This window comes from Canis lupus, chromosome 7 (assembly GCF_048164855.1).
Source record: "Canis lupus baileyi chromosome 7, mCanLup2.hap1, whole genome shotgun sequence".
Lineage (NCBI taxonomy): Eukaryota > Metazoa > Chordata > Mammalia > Carnivora > Canidae > Canis > Canis lupus.
Genome location: NC_132844.1, coordinates 28,915,598 through 28,934,984, shown reverse-complemented (window position 1 = coordinate 28,934,984; position 19,387 = coordinate 28,915,598). Strand labels below are relative to the sequence as shown.

Sequence of the window (19,387 nt, the reverse complement as noted above, 5' to 3'; positions counted from 1 at the left end):
TGGAAACTATTGGATCAGAAGCATAAACTTTTAAAGGTTCTGGATACACATAAGCCATTTTTCCAGAAAGTTTGTACACATTTCACATTTGCTTCTATATTAAATTCCTGAAGTCTATGCTTATCACTGGTTATTTTAAAAGTTCATCTTCAGGTAGAAAGAAGATTTACAAATATTTTCTTCTGTCAGTTTAAAGAAGAGTGACTAATGTGCATAGATGGCAGAAGTAATATTAATGCCTTACAGCCATGTAGCAACATAGTCAACCTACCTAGTCTTATTTGGTTCTCACAATAACTTATGAAGTAGGTCCTGTTATCTCTATTAGAGCTGGGAAAACGACTTTGTCAGTTAACACTGAAATAGTCATTTTTAAAAGCACTTCTCAGGAATTCCCATTCAAACTCTCAAGAGTTTAGTTGAGAGAAAGTAGCAGGCAAAAGGGTAGCTATTTCATGGTTTGTTCTTTTTTCCTAGCTATTGTGCAATTTGCCAGATAACCTTTAATAAAAGGAGCTACCCTTAGGTGTTTCTGCTGTATCAATATAATACTGCCTCATCCAGAAACCAATTTAAATGGACTAACAACCCATAGAGTAGTAAGGAGCCAATAAACTTCATAGGCCAACCCGATTTGGTAGCTGAGCCACTCTTCTTTTTCAGAAGAGTATAAGTATTATTGTATGACATGTGGTCATTCATATACAACAGTTTTTCTTTCAACATAGTGTTGGGGGTATGGTGAGTGGAAGCAGTAGTAGTCTTTGAGATGGGCATCCAGAATGGCACCTTAATTTTTATTCAGTTAAAATTGGCAAACTCTGGGACACCTGGGTGGCTCAGCGGTTAAGCGTCTGCCTTTGGCTCAGGGTGTGATCCCAGGGTCCAGGATCGAGTCCCACATTGGGCTCCTGCAGAGAGCCTGCTTCTCCCTTTACGTATATCTCTGCCTCTCTCTCTGTCTCTCATGAATAAATAAATAAAGTCTTTAAAAAAAAAATTCTTACCTTGACTATTAATCCTTTTGAGTCAACCAACCATATGTTTTTCATGGCCTTCTCTTTTGGTAAACCTTCTTTTTCCATGGCCATAACAATTAGGTGTGCGATCCCTAAGGCAGCCTGAGAAGACATTATAAAAACAAAACTTTAAAAAGTTGTTCCGCATAATAACTTATCAAGAGTTACGTTTCACTCCATTTTATCTTTGTTAATAAGAAAGAACAAAATGGCTCTACTGACCTAAACAGTTATATTCATTCATTTATACTGGGAGCAAAGTATTTTTATCACATTTGGGGTAAGCTAAAGGACAATTATTTACTCTTCTTATCACAACAGAACCACTATTATGTGGCCTGCTCTTTAGCCACAGATAAATCAGTGATATCCTTGATTGTCATCATCTTTAATCCTGTTAATGCAATTAAGATTTGCTCCAACGAGAAAATATTGAACTTAAAAGAATGACCTGGTCAGCCTTGCTTATTGGACTGTATTGTTTATTGTTGGGCTCCAGCTCCTCTATTGAATTTGAAGAATGAAGCCTGGTCATTTGGATGGGAACTTGACCAATTAGGCAATAGAATAAAACACATAAAATCTCTGTCCCTAAGCATTTATTTACTCTATTAATTTGGACAAAGAAAGTACTGTGAAATCTCTTTCAAGATTAAAAGCAATCAACTTCTTTGGTATTTGATAAATTTTGTGATAATCTGTGAATGTCCAAAACCTTTTCAGGGACAAACAAATGCCAGTTTTGAATCATCCAACCATGAATACATCTGCCCTGCTGAGTATCAAGAACTGACCTGTACCATTCATCAAAATCCTTTGGAAATTCAGAGAATTTGAAATAGAAGAAGCTGACTAAAATTAAATACAGCATGTAACCTTCATCCAAATAAAAAACTCAAATTTTAATAAGATGTAATTTAGCCTTGATTTTTATTTTGATGTGAAAATGAACTTGTGATTTATATTCTGAATACTTTGACATGTTTACATCTTGGCATTTAAATTCTAGCTTTGTGAATTTCATTTTAAGAACAAGTAAAATCAAAACCAACATAATATATACAGTTTCTACTAGTGTAATACATTTGTTTATAATCATATTCAATTTGAAAATTTAAAGGTTCTTTATATATAGCCACGAAGTATTTCTTCTTTCACTCCATCCTACAATTCTAAACAGATTTGGGCAGTTTTTTCACAAGAAGCTCAAACTCAATTGACATTTGAAGTCCTATTTTGGGGGCATGAATTATCAGTGGAGTCTAGTTTTCTTCTTCCAAATGATTAACTCACAGCAGAAGAGAACAAAAACAGCCTACTTTTACTTTTGTCTCCGTGCCTTCTCCTTCCAGCAACTGTGAATGTTTTGGTTCTTTTGCATGTGAACAGTTATAATGCACAAGTCTCCAATTCAAATATGTTTTTCTTAAAAACTTGAATATAGTTATATATGTGTACACTGATTTGTGAATCAAATTAAGAGAACTTTCATATGGGACACTGGAGGGCACTAAAAGCATCAAATATAATAGCTTAAAAACTTAAAAGCTTTTATACATAATCATACCTTGGAAACTTTTTTGTTCCCACAAAACACACAAAACAAAAACCCATGCCACCATTCGATAATCTCAGAAATTTAAGACGTGAAAAGTATCACTATATCTCTATGCTAAAGAGTCCTATGATAAATGAATATACCTCAATACTTAACTGGGGAATCTTTCAATAAACAGCTGCAATATATTGAAAATCTGAAAAAATACCTTAAATTTCAAATTAGTGAATAATTAAGATAAATTCTGTTCATCACTTTAAGATAATGTAAGTATTGTATAAGGCAAGTACCTCTCCAGCTCCTTGGAAGAGTATTTTTTGATCAGACAGTTTGTTTTTGGTTATTCGAAGAGCCGCAAGAATGCCTGCCACTGCAACAGACGCTGTTCCTGTAACAAGAAATAGCCTTACATGATCCTCAAACAGATCCTGCCAAATTCAAAGCCTTGAATCTTTATTTGCCTCTTGAATTCATTGTACAACAAGGTAACTGGTACAGAAAGGGAACTTATGGTTGTCTGACCTCATGCTCACATATGAGGTGAAATTCTCAGGCTATGGACATCAATATTTTAACACAGCAACTCTCCACTATTCTTGATGACTTTCCAAAAAGATTCTATGACTTAATGTGATATAATGAATAAAAGCATGGGGTTTGAATTCTTATGTGGATTCCAGGTCAACCTGTTTACTAGCTAGATGAATTTAGAGAAATTATTTTTTTTTTTCATTTTGGGTTTTTTAAAAAAGATTTTATTTATTTATTCATGATAGACACAGGGGAAGAGAGAGAGAGAGAGAGAGAGAGAGAGGCAGAGACACAGGCAGAGGGAGAAGCAGGATCCATGCCGGTAGCCTGATGCAGGACTCGATCCAGGATCACACCCTGGGCCAAAGGCAGGTGCTGAGCCGGTGAGCCACCCAGGGATCCCCTCATTTTGTTTTTTTAAAGATTGTATTCATTTACTTGAGAGTGACTGAGAGAGAGAGAGAGAGAGAGCATACAAGCGGGGAGAAGAGTAGCAGGAGAGGGAGAAGCAGACTCCCCACTGAGTAGGCAGCACGATGTGGGACTCGATCTCAGGACCGCAGGATTGCAGGATCATGACCTGAACCCAAAGGCAGGTGCTTAACTGAATGAGTCACCCAGGTGCTCCTAGAAAAATTATTTTATCAGTTTCCTCATATGTAAAATAGTTGTATTGTGTGAGACAAAAGAGTACTAAGTGCTATTAGATTCTTCCACCTAATTACTCTAGGGACCCTGAAACCTACTACTAATCCCCTCTATACAAAATAGGTGTGCAGTAAATTCTTGCTGATAATGGTTGTGGTAGTAATGACGTTTCCAATACATTTGGAATTTGATCCTTAAATCTTTAATTTTAAAAACTGACAAACAATAGCAATTAAAATCTGATGTTATTGTGTCCTTTAATCGGCTATTACAATTAAACCTATAACAATCATTGGTGGATCCCAAAGGTGCTGGACAATATTAATGTAAAATTTATTTAGGATAATAGACTGAGTTTTCCTCATCATGCCCCACAGGCATAGAAACTTCACCAGTACTACTTTTACTACTTTGGCATATAAGCTTTCACAGATCACAGAACAGTTGTCTTGCTTTTAAACATAATTTCATAGCTCAAATTCTTTATTGGCTCAGGTCTGAAGTAAAACTTTGCACCCTCTTGCAGTATTTTCCAGCTCTGTCATCTACTTTCACTCCTCTACATAACACTTTACCTATAATGGTTCCTAGATCACTCACCTAGGTAGCAAAGCTTAATTAAACTTTAAACATCCATATTTGGTGTAAAAAAATAGATTTAGACTAGGTCTGATGAATGACACAATGATGAAGTGTCATATATGCCAAGTACCAAGGATGAATGAAGCATTTCACCATTAGTATGTTTGTTCTTTTCAATCTTTTGGTTGTTTCTTTCTTGTAGAATCTGGTAGTCATAAATAAGATCACGATAAACAATAATTATTGAAGACCTGTGTCACTTGCATGTTTTTTTATTTAGAAACACAACATAAATCACGAAAATAAAATGCTTGAATTTTGAGGCATCATTATAATAAACTGGTAAGTGATACATTATGTAGAGACAACTCTCCTATATAACATTTAAAATGAAAGCCTGTTTTCTTTGGGGAAATACTTAGTAGTGGAATTATTGAATTATAGGGTATTTATGGTTTTAGTTTTTTGGAGACTCTCCATACCGTTTTCCACAATGGGTGCACCAATTTGCATTCCCAGCAACAGTGCACAAGGGTTCCTCCTTCTTCACATACTTGCCATTCACATACTTGTTATTTCCTGTCATTTTGATTTTGGCCATTCTGACAGGTATAAGCTTATATCTCATTGTGTCTTTGATTTGCATTTCCCTGATAATGAGTGATGGTGAACATCTTTTCACTGTTGACCATCTGTATGTCTTCTTTGCAAAAATGTCTATTCAGATCCTCTACCTATTTTTAACCAGATTATTTAGTTTTTATATAAGTTATTACACAAATAAGTATAAGTTATGCAAAATAAGTATTATTTGTAGAAGTTCTTTACATATTTTGGATATTAACCTCTTATCAGATATATTTGCAAATAAATGAAAACACCAATTCCAAAGGATATATGCATCCCTATGTTTATTGCAGCATTATTCATAACAGCCAAGATATGGAAGCAACCCAAGAATCCACTGATAAATGAACGGATAAAGAAGATGTCTATGTACACACACACACAAACACACACAATGGTATCACACAGGTATATAATGAGACCTTGACATTTGTGACAACCTATATGGACCTAGAGGATATTAAGCTGAGTGAAGAAAGACAAACAGAAAAAGACAAATACTTATGTGTGGAATTTAAAAAAATAAATGAGGGATCTCTGGGTGGCGCAGCAGTTTGGCACCTGCCTTTGGCCCAGGGCGTGATCCTGGAGACCCAGGATCAAATCCCATGTCGGGCTCCCGGTGCATGGAGCCTGCTTCTCCCTCTGCCTGTGTCTCTGCCTCAATCTCTCTCACTCTCTCTCTGTGACTATCATAAATAAATAAAAATTTAAAAAAAATAAAAAAATAAAAAATAAATGAATAAACAAAAAGCAGAATCAGATCTATAAATACAGAGAATGAACAGACTGATGATTGCCAGAGAGGGAAGATGGGCAAAATGGGGGAAGGAGAGTAGGAGATACAGGCTTCCAGTTATAGAATGAATAAGTCACAGGGATAAAAGGCATAGTAGAGGAAATATAGTCAATGGTATTGTAATAGTGTTGTATGGTGAGAGACAATAGCTACACTTATAGTGAACACAGCATAACAAATATAGTTGCTGAATCACCACATTGTACACCTAACACATAACACTGTATGTTAACTATATTCAAATAAAAAATAACAATAAGTAAAATAAAATAAAAGCCTAGGTAAAAATATGGCTGATCTATGTAGAAAAGACATTACAATAGGATCAGAATGGTTTGTCTCTTACATCCATGGTACTTACAGGACCTATTAAATAGAAGAAAATAATTTTAGAGAGGTATAAGTATCCAGTCACTACACAAGTAGCTATTCACTAATACTAGCTCAAGTTATCTCATTCTCAGGCTTTTTGAAGTAAACTCACCAGAAGCTTGGATTTGAGGGACTCTAAGCTCCCTTCCAACTCTGAGACTTCCATCATTTTAGGGTCTCTATAGCCTCTATCAGAACCACAAGATTTAACCAGCTGAAGAATCAAAGTTTGAAGCAATCACTGTATTTGTATTATTGTTTTGACTTTAAATAGAACTGGGCATTTAAGAATAGTAGAATAAAATCTTTCAAAAGATCCAAACTATAATGTGGTGACATTTTTATATGGTTATGCTGGATCACTCTGTATTAAAAGCCAAGATGTTTTAAGTTTGTACATATTATCTCAAGTAAGGTAAAAGACATCTCTGTTTACATTAGATGTTAGTGCCTTCTATTTAAATATATATTCCACAACATCTCATGAGGCAATAATGAAACATCTAAATTTCTCTTCATAGAATAAAAATAAAAAAGATATTTTTAGCACTGTCAAAAAGCTAATTTGAGCATGATTCCTTTTTTTTGACATGTTAGCTGAAATTTATTTTTTGTAATAATTACATGTATGGGTTTTTTATTTATTTATTTTTTTAATTGAGCATGACTCTTGCATATGTCCTAGTCCTACTTCCTGGTACGACTTTGATTTAAATCAAAGTCAAGGGAGTAAATGTGGCAGGATGATATCTCATAAAAATGCCGAGTTTTTGTAACAAATTATTCCAAAATAATTTTTGAGATTGAAAACTAAATTTTTAGTAAAGCAGACAAAGACAGGCTGAAGTTTATCTTTGTACTAGGACTTTTAGAGTACTTAATATTTAACACTGATGAAAGAATGACCTCTACTAATACAGTAATTTGTTAAATCTGATTAGAATTACTATATATAACTAGCAAAGGAGACTGATAAGTAATCAAGTTAAACTCCTCATGTGCTACTAAGTAAGTAGTTCAGACAGCACCAGAAGCAAGGGGAGCAGGAGTAACTTTTTTGAGCAGGGCTACAGCATTAGGAGTACGTGCTACTCAAGCATAGTATTAAAGAAATAATGTGAGAGGTCCAGGATTTCTGACAGGGCAAGCATGACACGGAAGCAGGGAGGACTGGTCAAAATGGGGGATTGAACACATAATTTAGTTTTCCCTCTCCCCAGTAAACTCTACTAAAACAACAGAAAGGAGATTAAAAAAAAAAAAAAAAAGATCAAGGAACCACAAGAGGATAGCAACAAAATTGCTAGAAGCTAGAAGGCAGATGGGCAGATAGCAACAGACAGTGGATGCGAAAAGGCTGAGTTTTTGGCCAGCCATGGAAATGCTAAGAAACAATCGGAGTGAGAAAGCAGAATTATCAAAAGGCCTGGCTACAGGAGGCACCAAATACCTCTGAAAGTGGGGATTTAAGAAGAGATGTAAAACATGAGGCTACTCAAAAATCTGTGAAGAAGTAGTTATAACCTAGATCCATTTTCCTGACCTTCTAGCAGACAGCTGACCCTCCACACTCTGGAGGTTTACTTAAAAAACCAGAGGTTTATTTTCTAGAGACCATATCTGGATTGTAAGACATGAGGCACAACCGTAAGGCATCAGGGATAATTGGTTGCAAGGGTGCTATACCTTGAATCAAGGTTAAATGCCAGTTAACATACTCAATATAGAGACTTCCAATCTTCCCCTACTTGGCTCCAAGAATACTGGCAAAAAGCTCATCCTAGCAGAAAGCTAACATCAAGAGAGAGACTGAAAAAATCTTTTCTGTGGAATCTGAGCAGTGTAAGAGAAAAAACAAAACCAGACTGCTAAGGAGGATTTCCTTAAGAAAATGGCTCAATCAAGTATCTTACAGTAAAGACCTAGAATACAAGCTCCATTTGTTTACCAAGCCTTCCAAAATGTAAGAGAGAGGACACAGAACACATGTGAAACTGTAGGTAGTATAGTACTGCTGAAACAAACACAACTTACTAGAATGCTGCATGATATGATGCTTTAGTGTTGGATAAGATCATGCAGGCTCTTCCACTACATACTAATAATAACTGTATATATTGTTTTATATACATATAAATATATAATGTATACATATATCATATACATAAATAAAACTAAAATTATAAACTATATAATTATAAAATTATACAATTATAATTATAGGTAACATGGCTAAAAAATTCTAAATTCAGAGAGCAGTGGGGGAATAATTTGAGAGTTGGAGGCTGATGGCCACTGCAATTATTGAGGAGAGAGGATATTGCAACAATCCAAGAAAGAAGCAAGTTGAAAGGGAGGAAATAATTAAGAGATAAAAATCAACAGGTCTTAATGATTAAATGCATAGAATGGGTGAGTAAAAGTCCAGAATAATCATACATTTTCTTGTTTGGGTGACTAGGAATAAGTTTGCAAGGAAAATATGAGTTCAATTTTGAACTTGTGAGCTTGTGCTTCCTGTCCATGCGCTGCTTAGGGGGAAATGTCAAGAAGGTAGTTAGATATACAGGTCTGGAACTCAGCATAGAAATCTAGGTCAGAGATAAAAATCTGGAATTTGAAAACATGTAGTTGTATTTAGGTCATGTGGATTGACAACACTATTCAGTGAGTGGCTAAAGGAGAGAACCCAAAATAAATATAAACATTTAAGGAATAAGGGCAGAAGAATGTGATATAGGGGAAGATGGCCAAGTAAGAAAATGGTCAAAGAGGTAGAAGAAGCAAGAAAGCATATGGTACCATGGAACCAAAAGGAAGAAGTAGTGATAAACAGCAGAAAGGTTAATCAAGAAAGGCAATGATAATAACTACTGGATCTGACGATTATTACATCATGGTGACCTTTCAGAGAGCTATTTTGGTTATATATATGTTAGAGCCAAAGCTGAAGGGCAGCATGCTGAGGAATAAATAAAAGATGAAGAATAGAGACAGCAGATGTGGAGTATTCCTTGGAAAAGTTTAAATAAGAAAATAATGAGATGAAGATGGAGATGGGGGCAGGAGGGAAACAGGGCCAAGAAAAATATTTTATTTTTATAGGAAGAATGACAAGGACTGTTGGAGGAAAGAATGTTGGGTCAAGGTAATTATTTTAAAGAATTAAAGAAATTCTTAAATAAACCTAAATTTTCTTAAATTTTGGGTGTCTGGGTGGCTCAGTCGGTTAAGCATCTGCCTTCAGCTCAGGTCATGATCCCAGGGTCCTGGGATCCAGCCCCACATCAGGCTCCCTGCTCAGTGGGGAGTCTGCTTCTCCCTCTACCCCTCACTCTGCTCATGCTCTCTCTCTCTCTCTCTCTCTCAAATTAATAAATAAAATCTTAAAAAAAAAGAAAGCGATTTAAACATGATATAGCCTAATGGCAATAGAGACAAAGAAGCTGAAGTCACAGGAAAAGAAGCTACCCACTAATTCTAATGAGCTTTTTCAAACTGGTCTGGTTTCACCATTAGGAAAGCCAAGTATGTTTAAAAAATTCTTTTCTATTAAATCCTTTTGTAAAAATAAATAGATAGATAGATAAATAGATAGATAAATAAATAAATCCTTTTGTAGTAAGAATATCTGACAAAATATTCCTGCATTCTAGTTCATGTATTGATTTTTAAAAGAAATATTTGATAAAATAAATTCTAATATAACAAAATAGTCTGAATAGTTTTTGTCTCCTAGTATAAAGACATCTTAGCAGAAATGCAGGGGAGATCTGGGGGAGCCTGGATGGCTCAGTTGGTTAAGCATCTGTTTTCAGCTCTGGTCATGATTAGAGGCCCTGGGATCAATCTGTGTGTCAAGCTCCCCAATTAATGTGGAGTCTGTTTCTCCCTCATCCCTCTGCCCCTCCCCTTCCACTTGTGTCTCTCTTTCTCTCTCAAATAAATAAATCTTAAAAACAAAAAACAAAACCAAAAAAAAAAAAAAAAAAAAGAGAGAGAGAGAGAGAGAGAGAGAAATACATGGGAATGTAATTATGGTATCTAGATATAAAATAAAGTACTTCGGATTAATGTTAAATCAATTGAGAATTAACTTAGAATCTACAAATAAGAGGAGTGTCATCCGAATACTATTTTCCTTTTTTTTCCATTTAATTTATCTTATATGATACAGTTATATCTAATATTCCTTCATATAACTGGTATTAAGGGTAACATGAAAAATGACTCTTCTAAGAGATGACAGCAAATGCCAAATTACAATATAAAGTAATGACAATACCACTTTGAAAAGAACACTAATAGAAGCATTGGGTTTTTGGTATTATAACTAAAGACTATACTTTAGGTAATTTTGTGTTATGGCTCAACAACTCAGTAAAAAGTGCTATCTTTCTACACTTGAAAAAATGTATTCATAAATACATGCCCATTGTAACAAATGCATTAAACAGTTAAAATCCAGATTGACAAAGACTAAAAAAAATCACTTCTAATCTTACTGCCTCGGTAGGATCATTTTCAACATTCTGATGAATACTCGTACAACTGTTTTCTAGATCTGATATATGCAAATTAAAGAAAATTTTAATTTGCAAAAAATATTTCACGCCATGCCTACTATTTTAACATACTTTCTGACACTTAAAAATATCTTGTGACTACCATACAATGTTAATAACATTTTAGAGGGCTTCTCATTTTTTGCTATTAAAAACAACATTGCAATAGAGATTGCATTCCAGAGATAGCAATGGGTGGCCAGGACCCTCCTTGAGCCCAATCCCTTCCCCATCCCTTGCCTTGGGGGGGCAGCTGCGCCACCTGCCACCTGGAAAGGGATATAGGATCCTATATCCTAGGATATATCCTAGGATATATATCCTATAGGATATAGGTTTGTTCCTGTCTGGCTCTCAGTGCCAAAGAGCCAGACCCAAAATGTGGTGCGGATAGGCCAGGTTCCAAAGAAGTTAAATAACTGATGCTGGACTCACTGGCCCTGTTCCTGCCCTGCTCATGCTGCTTGCTCCTTGCTCCAGAATTTCCTGGGTATGGCACCAGGTATGCATTTGGTACCAGCTGAAAATATGTTTCTAAAATGCAAGCTCAGTTTAGCAGAACTCTTGGGACAGCCTTGCCCTGTCCTCGAAAATTGGATCATGAAGGTATTAGAAAAAACTGTTTCTGGATGTTGCTTCTAACACTTCGTTTACTAGTGGGTGCCGTGGAACACAAAGAAATATCAGAACATGCCATCAAGTTGCAGCTTAATGAGGCAGAGGGGCAGCTAGAACTCAGAGGAAGCAGTGGGTCCTCCATAGTTGCAGAAAGCTGCCTGGGCTTCTTCACTAAAAAACTGTGGTTCTTTACTAACTGAAAAGGGCCATAGAGAAGTGGGAAAAGACGCTGGCCTATGGAATGAAGAAACAATGTTCTAGGGGTACACAGTTGTAATTTTCCAAAAAGAGCTGAATGAAGTGAAAAATCATGGTCTCCTAGGCTACATATGGCCCTAGAGAGCCCTTGAGAAGAAAGAATATGTGAAAATTCCAGCAGCAGGAAAACATCAGGGTGACACCTTCAAAACTACACACCATCAAAACAGAAGTTTATCCATGTTGATGATATTCTCGAAGATGGGAGAAAGGCAGCATATTGCTCTGAGGAAGGCATGGAAGTACACACTTTTAATGACAATAAATGAGGCAAAAAAAAAGGGTCAATTTGAGGTAGTTCTGAAGGTGGGAAGAAGAGGTCAACTCTAAACAAAATCTCACAAAATGAGAAACGGAGTAGGATGTAGGTCTTAGCGTGGTGACTCTGAAAACAATGAATATATTTTGACCAAGAGATACAACAATCCCATATGCATTTCACCACTTTCTTTTTTTTTTAAGATTTTATTTATTTATTCATGAGAGACACACAGCGAGAGGCAGAGACACAGGCAGAGGGAGAAGCAGGCTCCATGCAGGGATCCCAATGTGGGACTCGATCCTGGGTCTCCAGGATCATGCCCTGGGCTGAAGGCGGGCGCTAAACCACTAAGCCACCCAGGGATTCCCCCATTTCACCACTTTCTAAAGAATACTGTGACGATAGGAATGTTGTCTTTACTGAGAGCTGGCTGTGCACAAGAGGACTGCCTACAACGTTGCGTTACACTAATTGTGGTATATTTGGGAACTCCAGGACTAAATAGGATTAAGTTAATAAACTTACAATCAACTTACTACGAGGGAAGACATTAGGAGAATCTTTTTCTTATTGGCTTAGAAGTTTTCCCAGCAAAGCTAATCCAGGTAGTGAAGACTGCCCTACCAGGACTGTGATATGTGACTCTATGAGTGATTATATTGGGCTTCTGGGGATACCTTTTACAGATCAGATCCACTAAGAGCATCTTTATTTCTACCTGCCTGTCCTTACCGAGCATACCCTTAGTGTCCAGATTCCTCATGGGTAGCACACAGGGTGAAAAAGAAGCACTGACCATAGCATGGTGCTGCTTGGAATAATGCTCATGGTGCCGGATGCACAGCTGGCATGCTGACCCTCATCCAAGCAGGAGCCAATACTTAGTTCAATATTCTCATGCTGTACTGTGAATACCGGCTTGTTGGTCAGATTCTTTTCTCCAGGCCTGCTGCTTTTATTCCATGTCTTATTATAAAGATTTACCTCATAGGGCCATATTATCTAAAGCTGTGTATGGAAAGCAATGGGAGTAAAAAAGCTCTTATCTTAGGAATCTCTGCTTTCATCTTTTTAATGTTAACAGTCATGGAGCTGTTGGATTTCTCCATGGAGCTAGACTGCATCCCGGCCAGAGAGCTCCTTCTTTTGTGAAAAATGTCTTCTATCAAATTTGATTTTGATCTTTTCAATTATCAAAGCATTTAGTATAAGATCAAGCTATATTTACCTAATTTTTAAAAAATCCTAACAACCAGACTAGTTCATTATGGCTAAACCTCCTATGTAAATAATTACAATGTCATGTTAGAGAGCAGCCATTCCAAGGAGGCCATTATGAGAACAACCACCTCTTTTTATAATTGATTTTAAATGATCAGAGGATGAGACCTTATTATTTTGATCTGAATTTGCTGAATTCTGATGGTCTGTAGATTATATTATTAAATGTCCAATTATTTATAGATTTAGCCAGCACTTTTTCAGCTAAAAATAATTTATAGTTAGACTGCATTAAAGTCCAAATCTCTATCCAAAACCAAATTGTCTATCATTTAAAATTATTTTAGGTCACTAATATAGAATTTTAAGTATTTTTAAAATCAAATACTTTTTATAAACTATCTTTAACGCATCTGTTAAAAAAAGAAAAGAAAAGTGTTCTCCCAAGAGTTTGGTGTGAAACATTTATTTACATGGTGTGGCTGTAATAGCTAAATAGCTACATAATTATTTTCCTTGGCATTGAAATGCAATTTTTATGCCCACAGTGGGGAAAGTATTACATTGTGGGCAAAATGGTAAAAACATAAGGTTAGAAAGGTAAAATAGAAACACATGGGGAAAAAGTATCATTAAAGACACTATTTTGGTATGGAGAAATGTACAGAATGGTTTGGTCATTTCTAATCAGAACCCCAATAACTTGCCAAAAGTTCTCTCTAGCCAGAGACTGGGCCCATTTTTCTCAAATCTGTCTTTTTGTTGGCTAAGTCAGAAATGCTTTAAAATTCCTATGTGTAAATAGGTAACTACGCAGATTATATTTTAGGACAGATTAGCTGGGGTGAAAAATTAAATAATTAATGCCTCCACATTGGTGACCCGCTGGGTAGAAGGGGGAATATTCTGTGGTGAATCCTACAGAACGACTCCACATGCAGTGCTATTTGGCCTTGGCTTAGCATCTGCCTCAGATTTCCTGTGCTCCTGACTTTAATTCTGATGCAGCCCAGACCTTGACCTCTAAATTCCTATTCCTCATTGACAGGAGCTCTGATCCTAATTACAAAATACTCATTTTGTTTGATTTGGATTTAGCATTCTTTTTATCTTAAACCGAACTCTGATGCCTATCAATTCTGCACAATGGTTCAAAAGTATGTAATATTGGTCTTTAACTTCTATATGGACATTTCTGTGGGGCCCCCAAAATTGAAAGATAAGAGTATTAAAGAAAGGACAGTTTGCTCAATAGTTTATGTGGCTATTTATTTATTTTTAAGTAATTTCTACACCCAACATAGGGCTCAAACTCCGAACTCCGAGATCAAGAGTTGTATGCTCTACACCAAACTCTACACCAACTGACCCAGCCAGGTGCCCCTAATATAGAGTATTTTAGAGACCACTGCAAAATGAACTGGTAAATGACTCAGACACCGGTCTACAAAATCTTTGTAGCACTGAAGGCATGCTATCATTATACATGTATCTTCTAGCAAGGTCTATAGCTCTGTAAAATTAGACTCTTACTACCCTTCTGAAATCTTCCAAATACTCACTTCTCATGAATAAATACTCAAAAAGAAATTTAATAACATGGAAAGAAAACAAAGTTGAAATAATGTAAAGCATCTTTGTCATGAAAATGGCACTAAAGTAATAATGTGATAACATCACAAAGGATTTGGGGAAAAGAAAGATTTGACCAATTAATTTAGTGTGCCCCAAAAGATACAGAGACTCATTATTTTTAAACACATTATATCTATATAGGTATGTCACACTATAAATTTAAAGCATAGTGAATTTTAAAAATTATACCTGTGAAGTACATTTTATTTCACAGGGTACTTTCACAAATGATTATTTGTCCTTAATACAAACTCTATGAATAGAGAAACATCATCCTCATTTAAACTTTTCTTTGACCACCTCTTTTAAACTTTTCTTTGACCACCTCATTTCCAATGGCACTCATCTCATTTCACTTTGGCTGTCTTCCTCCAAAGTTCCATGAGATGGTGCTTACTATCACTCAGATCTACTCCTTTGTGGTAATACTACATTAGAATACCTCACTCAGGCAGCCCAGGTGGCTCAGCGGCTTGGCGCTGCCTTCAGCTCAGGGCTTGATCCTGGAGACCTTGGATCAAGTCCCACGTCAGGCTCCCTGCATGGAGCCTGCTTCTCCCTCTGCCTGTGTCTCTGCCTCTCTCTCTTTCTCTCTGTGTCTCTCATAAATAAATAAAATTGTAAAAAAAAGAAAAAAGAATACCTCACTCAGGGTCTACAATTTCCCACCCTCCCAGTTGATTCAATTGTCCCCATTATGCTTATTCTTTAACTTCATGGGAGTCTCTGGGTCCTCCTGTCCTTATCTTCACTCCCCTTTCCAGCTTACCTTGAATATCATCATTGAATGTACAATATCGGTTTTGGTATTTCTTGAGGAGACGAAAGGCATTTATATTGGCAAAATCTTCAAACTGAATAAGGCAATTCATCCCATACCTATGGGACAAAACATTCACATGAGAAGAGGTTCTTGAAATAACATATCAAAATAAAGCTCAAAAAAAAAATTCTATCTTGCTACTTACTATAAATATGTAATACAATGTCTGTTCAGCAAATATTCATTGTATACTTACTACAGAAAAAGTATTGTGTTGGCACTGTGAAATAATATAAAAATTACAAAAATATGGTCCCTACCATGAAAGAATTTAAAATTTATTAGAAACAAAAGTACTTTGAAATAAACGAAAAGTAACATAAAAGTGGTATAAACAAGGAATTATAGATGTTGAGAGGACAGATAACACTTCTGGCTGTGACACAGACCAAGCAATAAATGAACTGAGTTTTAAAGAATGGCTATGATTTAAAAAATAGAGATGTAGGTTTTTACACGCTAGGTAAAAACTAGAAGCAACATAATTGAGGTGAAAATTGAGAAAGAAAACAGTCTTTAAAAAATAGCAAGAAGCCCTATTTGGCTATCATGTGGTGATACATGTAAGGGTATACTAAAAGATAAGGTCAGAATTTTATATGAGAACCATTAAAATTCTGGGTTCTGGTTTTTACTCTACAGCAATGGCCAAACACTGAAGGGCTTTGAGCTTTGAAGTATATTGGACAGATATTTACTTCTGATATGAGCAGCTTGTCTCACCCTTTATTTGTATGATCATCCACCTACCTAACCTATCCAAGGCAAAAGAAATTAACATTTTTTTTAAGATTTTATTTATTTATTCATGAGAGACACAGAGAGAGAGGCAAGAGACAGTCAGAGGGAGAAGCAGGCTCCCCACAAGGAGCCTGATGCAAGATTTGATCCCAGAACCCTGTGATCATGACCTGGGCCAAAGCCAGACACTCAACCACTGAGCCACCCAGGTGCCTGAAATTAACATTATTGATAACCCAAGATTTTTTTAAAATTTTTTAAAAGATTTTATTTATTTATTCATGAGAGACACACACAGAGAGAGAGAGAGAGAGAGGCAGAGACATAGGCAGAGGGAGAAGCAGGCTCCATGCAGGGAGCCTGATGTGGGACTCAATCCCAAGTCTCCAGGATCACGCCCTGGGCCAAAGGCAGGAGCTAAACCGCTGAGCCATCAGGGATCCCCAATAACCCAAGATTTTAAGAGTTGCCAGAGAAAGCCATATCGCCATGAACATCCTTGCCACTACAGATTTATGGTCTCCAACCTAGGCTAGACTCCCACTGCTGCTCTATATGTGATTCTTCTCATTTTTTCTTCATCAGCTTCCATTTCCATCACACCCAATGGTTACTCCTAATGTTTCCCAATCCTTTTAAATCTTGACTTCTCTACTTGTCTCCTACATGTGCATATGGTTTTCCTACTCTAGCACATACTGTGCCATTAATCATTTACAGTATTCCTGCTTGTTTTTATAAAAAGAATTTTAAATTTTTAAAATTTTTTATTTATAGTTGCTGCCCTTGATGGTATGCTTCTTACAGTCTTCTCCACAAACATTTATTTAAATATTAATCAAAAATTTCTTCTGGTGAGAGCATCGATTTAGGAAATAATCTGTTATCTATTTATTATTTTATTATTTTATTTATTTTTATTTTATTTTAAAAAAAGATAATCAAAATTTCTGTTTTATATATTTGAGAGTCCATATAAATAACTGTAATTAAAATCATGAGCGTAATTAAAATTCTACTAGGATGCACACACCCATACACAGTAGTCAAGGAGAGAGTAGTAGGAAACATCAATGTTTAAGTGCTAAGGATGCTACAAAGGAGAAAGAAGAAATGATCACATGTTTAGGAGAAGGCACATAAAAGTATGACACCCCAGAAGTCTAGGGGACAGAATTTTAAGAAAAAGACAAATCATCCAACTATGCCAGCATTATTTATTTAATAGTCCATCATTTCCTCTCATCAACTGTAATCAGATACTATATTATGTTATATAGTAGATTTGCTTTCTGTGCTTTTCCTCTTTTATTCTATTGCTAGAAGCAACAAAATTTTTTTTTCACTTTCTAAGTAGTATGTATGTGTCTGTATACACTTGCTTATTCTTTACAACCACTCTATGATGCTGGCAGTATTATTACTCTTATCTTACATATGAGAAAACAGGCACACCATGTTGATACTTCCTGGTAATAACAGTCCAATAGTAATGATTAGTGTATTAATATCTTTATCCAGAAAAAAAAAGCTTCTGTTTTAATTACTATGGTTTTTAAATACCTTTAACATTTAGTAATATTTATCTCTCATCTTTCTCTTTATGTATTTGCTTGGCGGTGGCAGTGGTTTATTTTTTTTTAAAGATTTTATTTATTTATTTATTCATAGACACACAGAGAGAGTGACAGAGACACAGGCAGAGGAAGAAGCAGGCTCCATGCAGGGAGCCCGACGTGGGACTCGATCCCGGGTCCCCAGGATCACACCCCAGGCTTCAGGCGGCGCCCAACCGCTGCACCACCAGGGCTGCCCCATGTGGCAGTGGTTTAAAACGCAGACTTTAGATTCAGAGTTCCTGGGGTGTAATCTTGTCCTCCTCACTTATTCTGTATTCTTAACTGTCATGTGATTCTATATCTACACTAGAATAAGTGAGAATAATAACGGCATATTATCATAAATTTGTTATCAGAATTAAGTGATATGTATAAGCTCTCAGTGTGCAAAGACTGACGCACGACTGCCCTATAATCATGAAGTATTTTTCACCTAATACCAACAATAGAAGCCATAGACAGTGCTTTAAAGGTCAAACAGAAAATAACTGTCGTCCTAGGATAGTATGTCTACCAAAGCTACTCTTCGAAAGCAAGGTTGTAATGCAACTATACTTCTTTTAAAAAAATGAATGAAAATAATGTTTTTTATAAGTAGAGTTGAAACAAAGACATCTGCAGATAAATAAAAATCGAAAGACTTCAACTAAAGGAATCTTAAAAATGTATATTTCAGAAATAAAGAAAATAATCTCACTAAAAGTCTATGATAAAATTTAACAGTAAAAAATAACAGGGAATTTTTAACCCATAAAATAGTAAAGAGGCATAGGCCTAACAGAGTGAGGAGGTTGAGAAAATTTTCCTCAAACACCAACAATAAAGCAGAACTAATCCTTCAAAACCACTATTTCAGGGTTTGGAAATCAACTAACGGCAATGTTGCAAAACTTTTAAAGTAAAATGTGGGATTGGGTTCAAATCTTGAATGGAACATAAAATCTTTATGCTCCTTATATATATGATGCCATTCTAGCAAACTCTTTAGCTAGCCTTATTAAAAATTACTAAAATGTTTTTAAGAATGAGTAAAAGCATTTCTATAGTTATAAATTACTACTTTTCTTTACAACCTTAGCAAAGAAGGAGAATCTGTGGTAGCAACCGATCACCCCAAACACAATCATCTGGTGCTTGGAATGGCTCCTTTCCTACTTCTCTGGTTTCCATACAGGCCTTTAGAGAGTAAAGGCTGTGTGCTTTCAGACAGCACCCTCATACAGTTTGCTCCTGATGTGTCATGTACTGATGATGGTCTAGCAGCATTAGACGATCTGTCATTATGTTCAGAAGCAGCAGAACTGTGTGGTTTCAGTATATGAGGACGAATCAGAGCCTTCTCAGTTCTATTTCCGGATCTACTACTTACTCGGGTCTTGTGGTTTTGGACTTGTTACAATTTCTCTGTGGTTAAAATGAAATCCCCACAGTACGGTTTGCCTTCAGTGTTTAGGACACAATGTGGTCAGGCTACACGTTTATAATATTTTCTAAGTAAAATCTAGGAAT

General features: G+C 36.0%; 1 protein-coding gene across 6 annotated transcripts in view; it reads right to left on the bottom strand.

Annotated features, from left to right (window-relative positions):
• The window catches only part of ME1 (malic enzyme 1), a 205,756-nt gene that overhangs the window by 31,090 nt on the left and 155,279 nt on the right, over window positions 1-19,387 (bottom strand). For all 6 annotated transcript variants that reach the window (XM_072832217.1, XM_072832216.1, XM_072832220.1 and 3 more), the window contains 3 exons: window positions 15,465-15,574; window positions 2,868-2,965; window positions 1,008-1,121 (listed from right to left, as the gene is read on the bottom strand). In XM_072832217.1, the coding sequence (XP_072688318.1) occupies window positions 1,008-1,121; window positions 2,868-2,965; window positions 15,465-15,574 (322 nt within the window). The remainder of the gene's footprint in view (window positions 1-1,007; window positions 1,122-2,867; window positions 2,966-15,464; window positions 15,575-19,387) is intronic.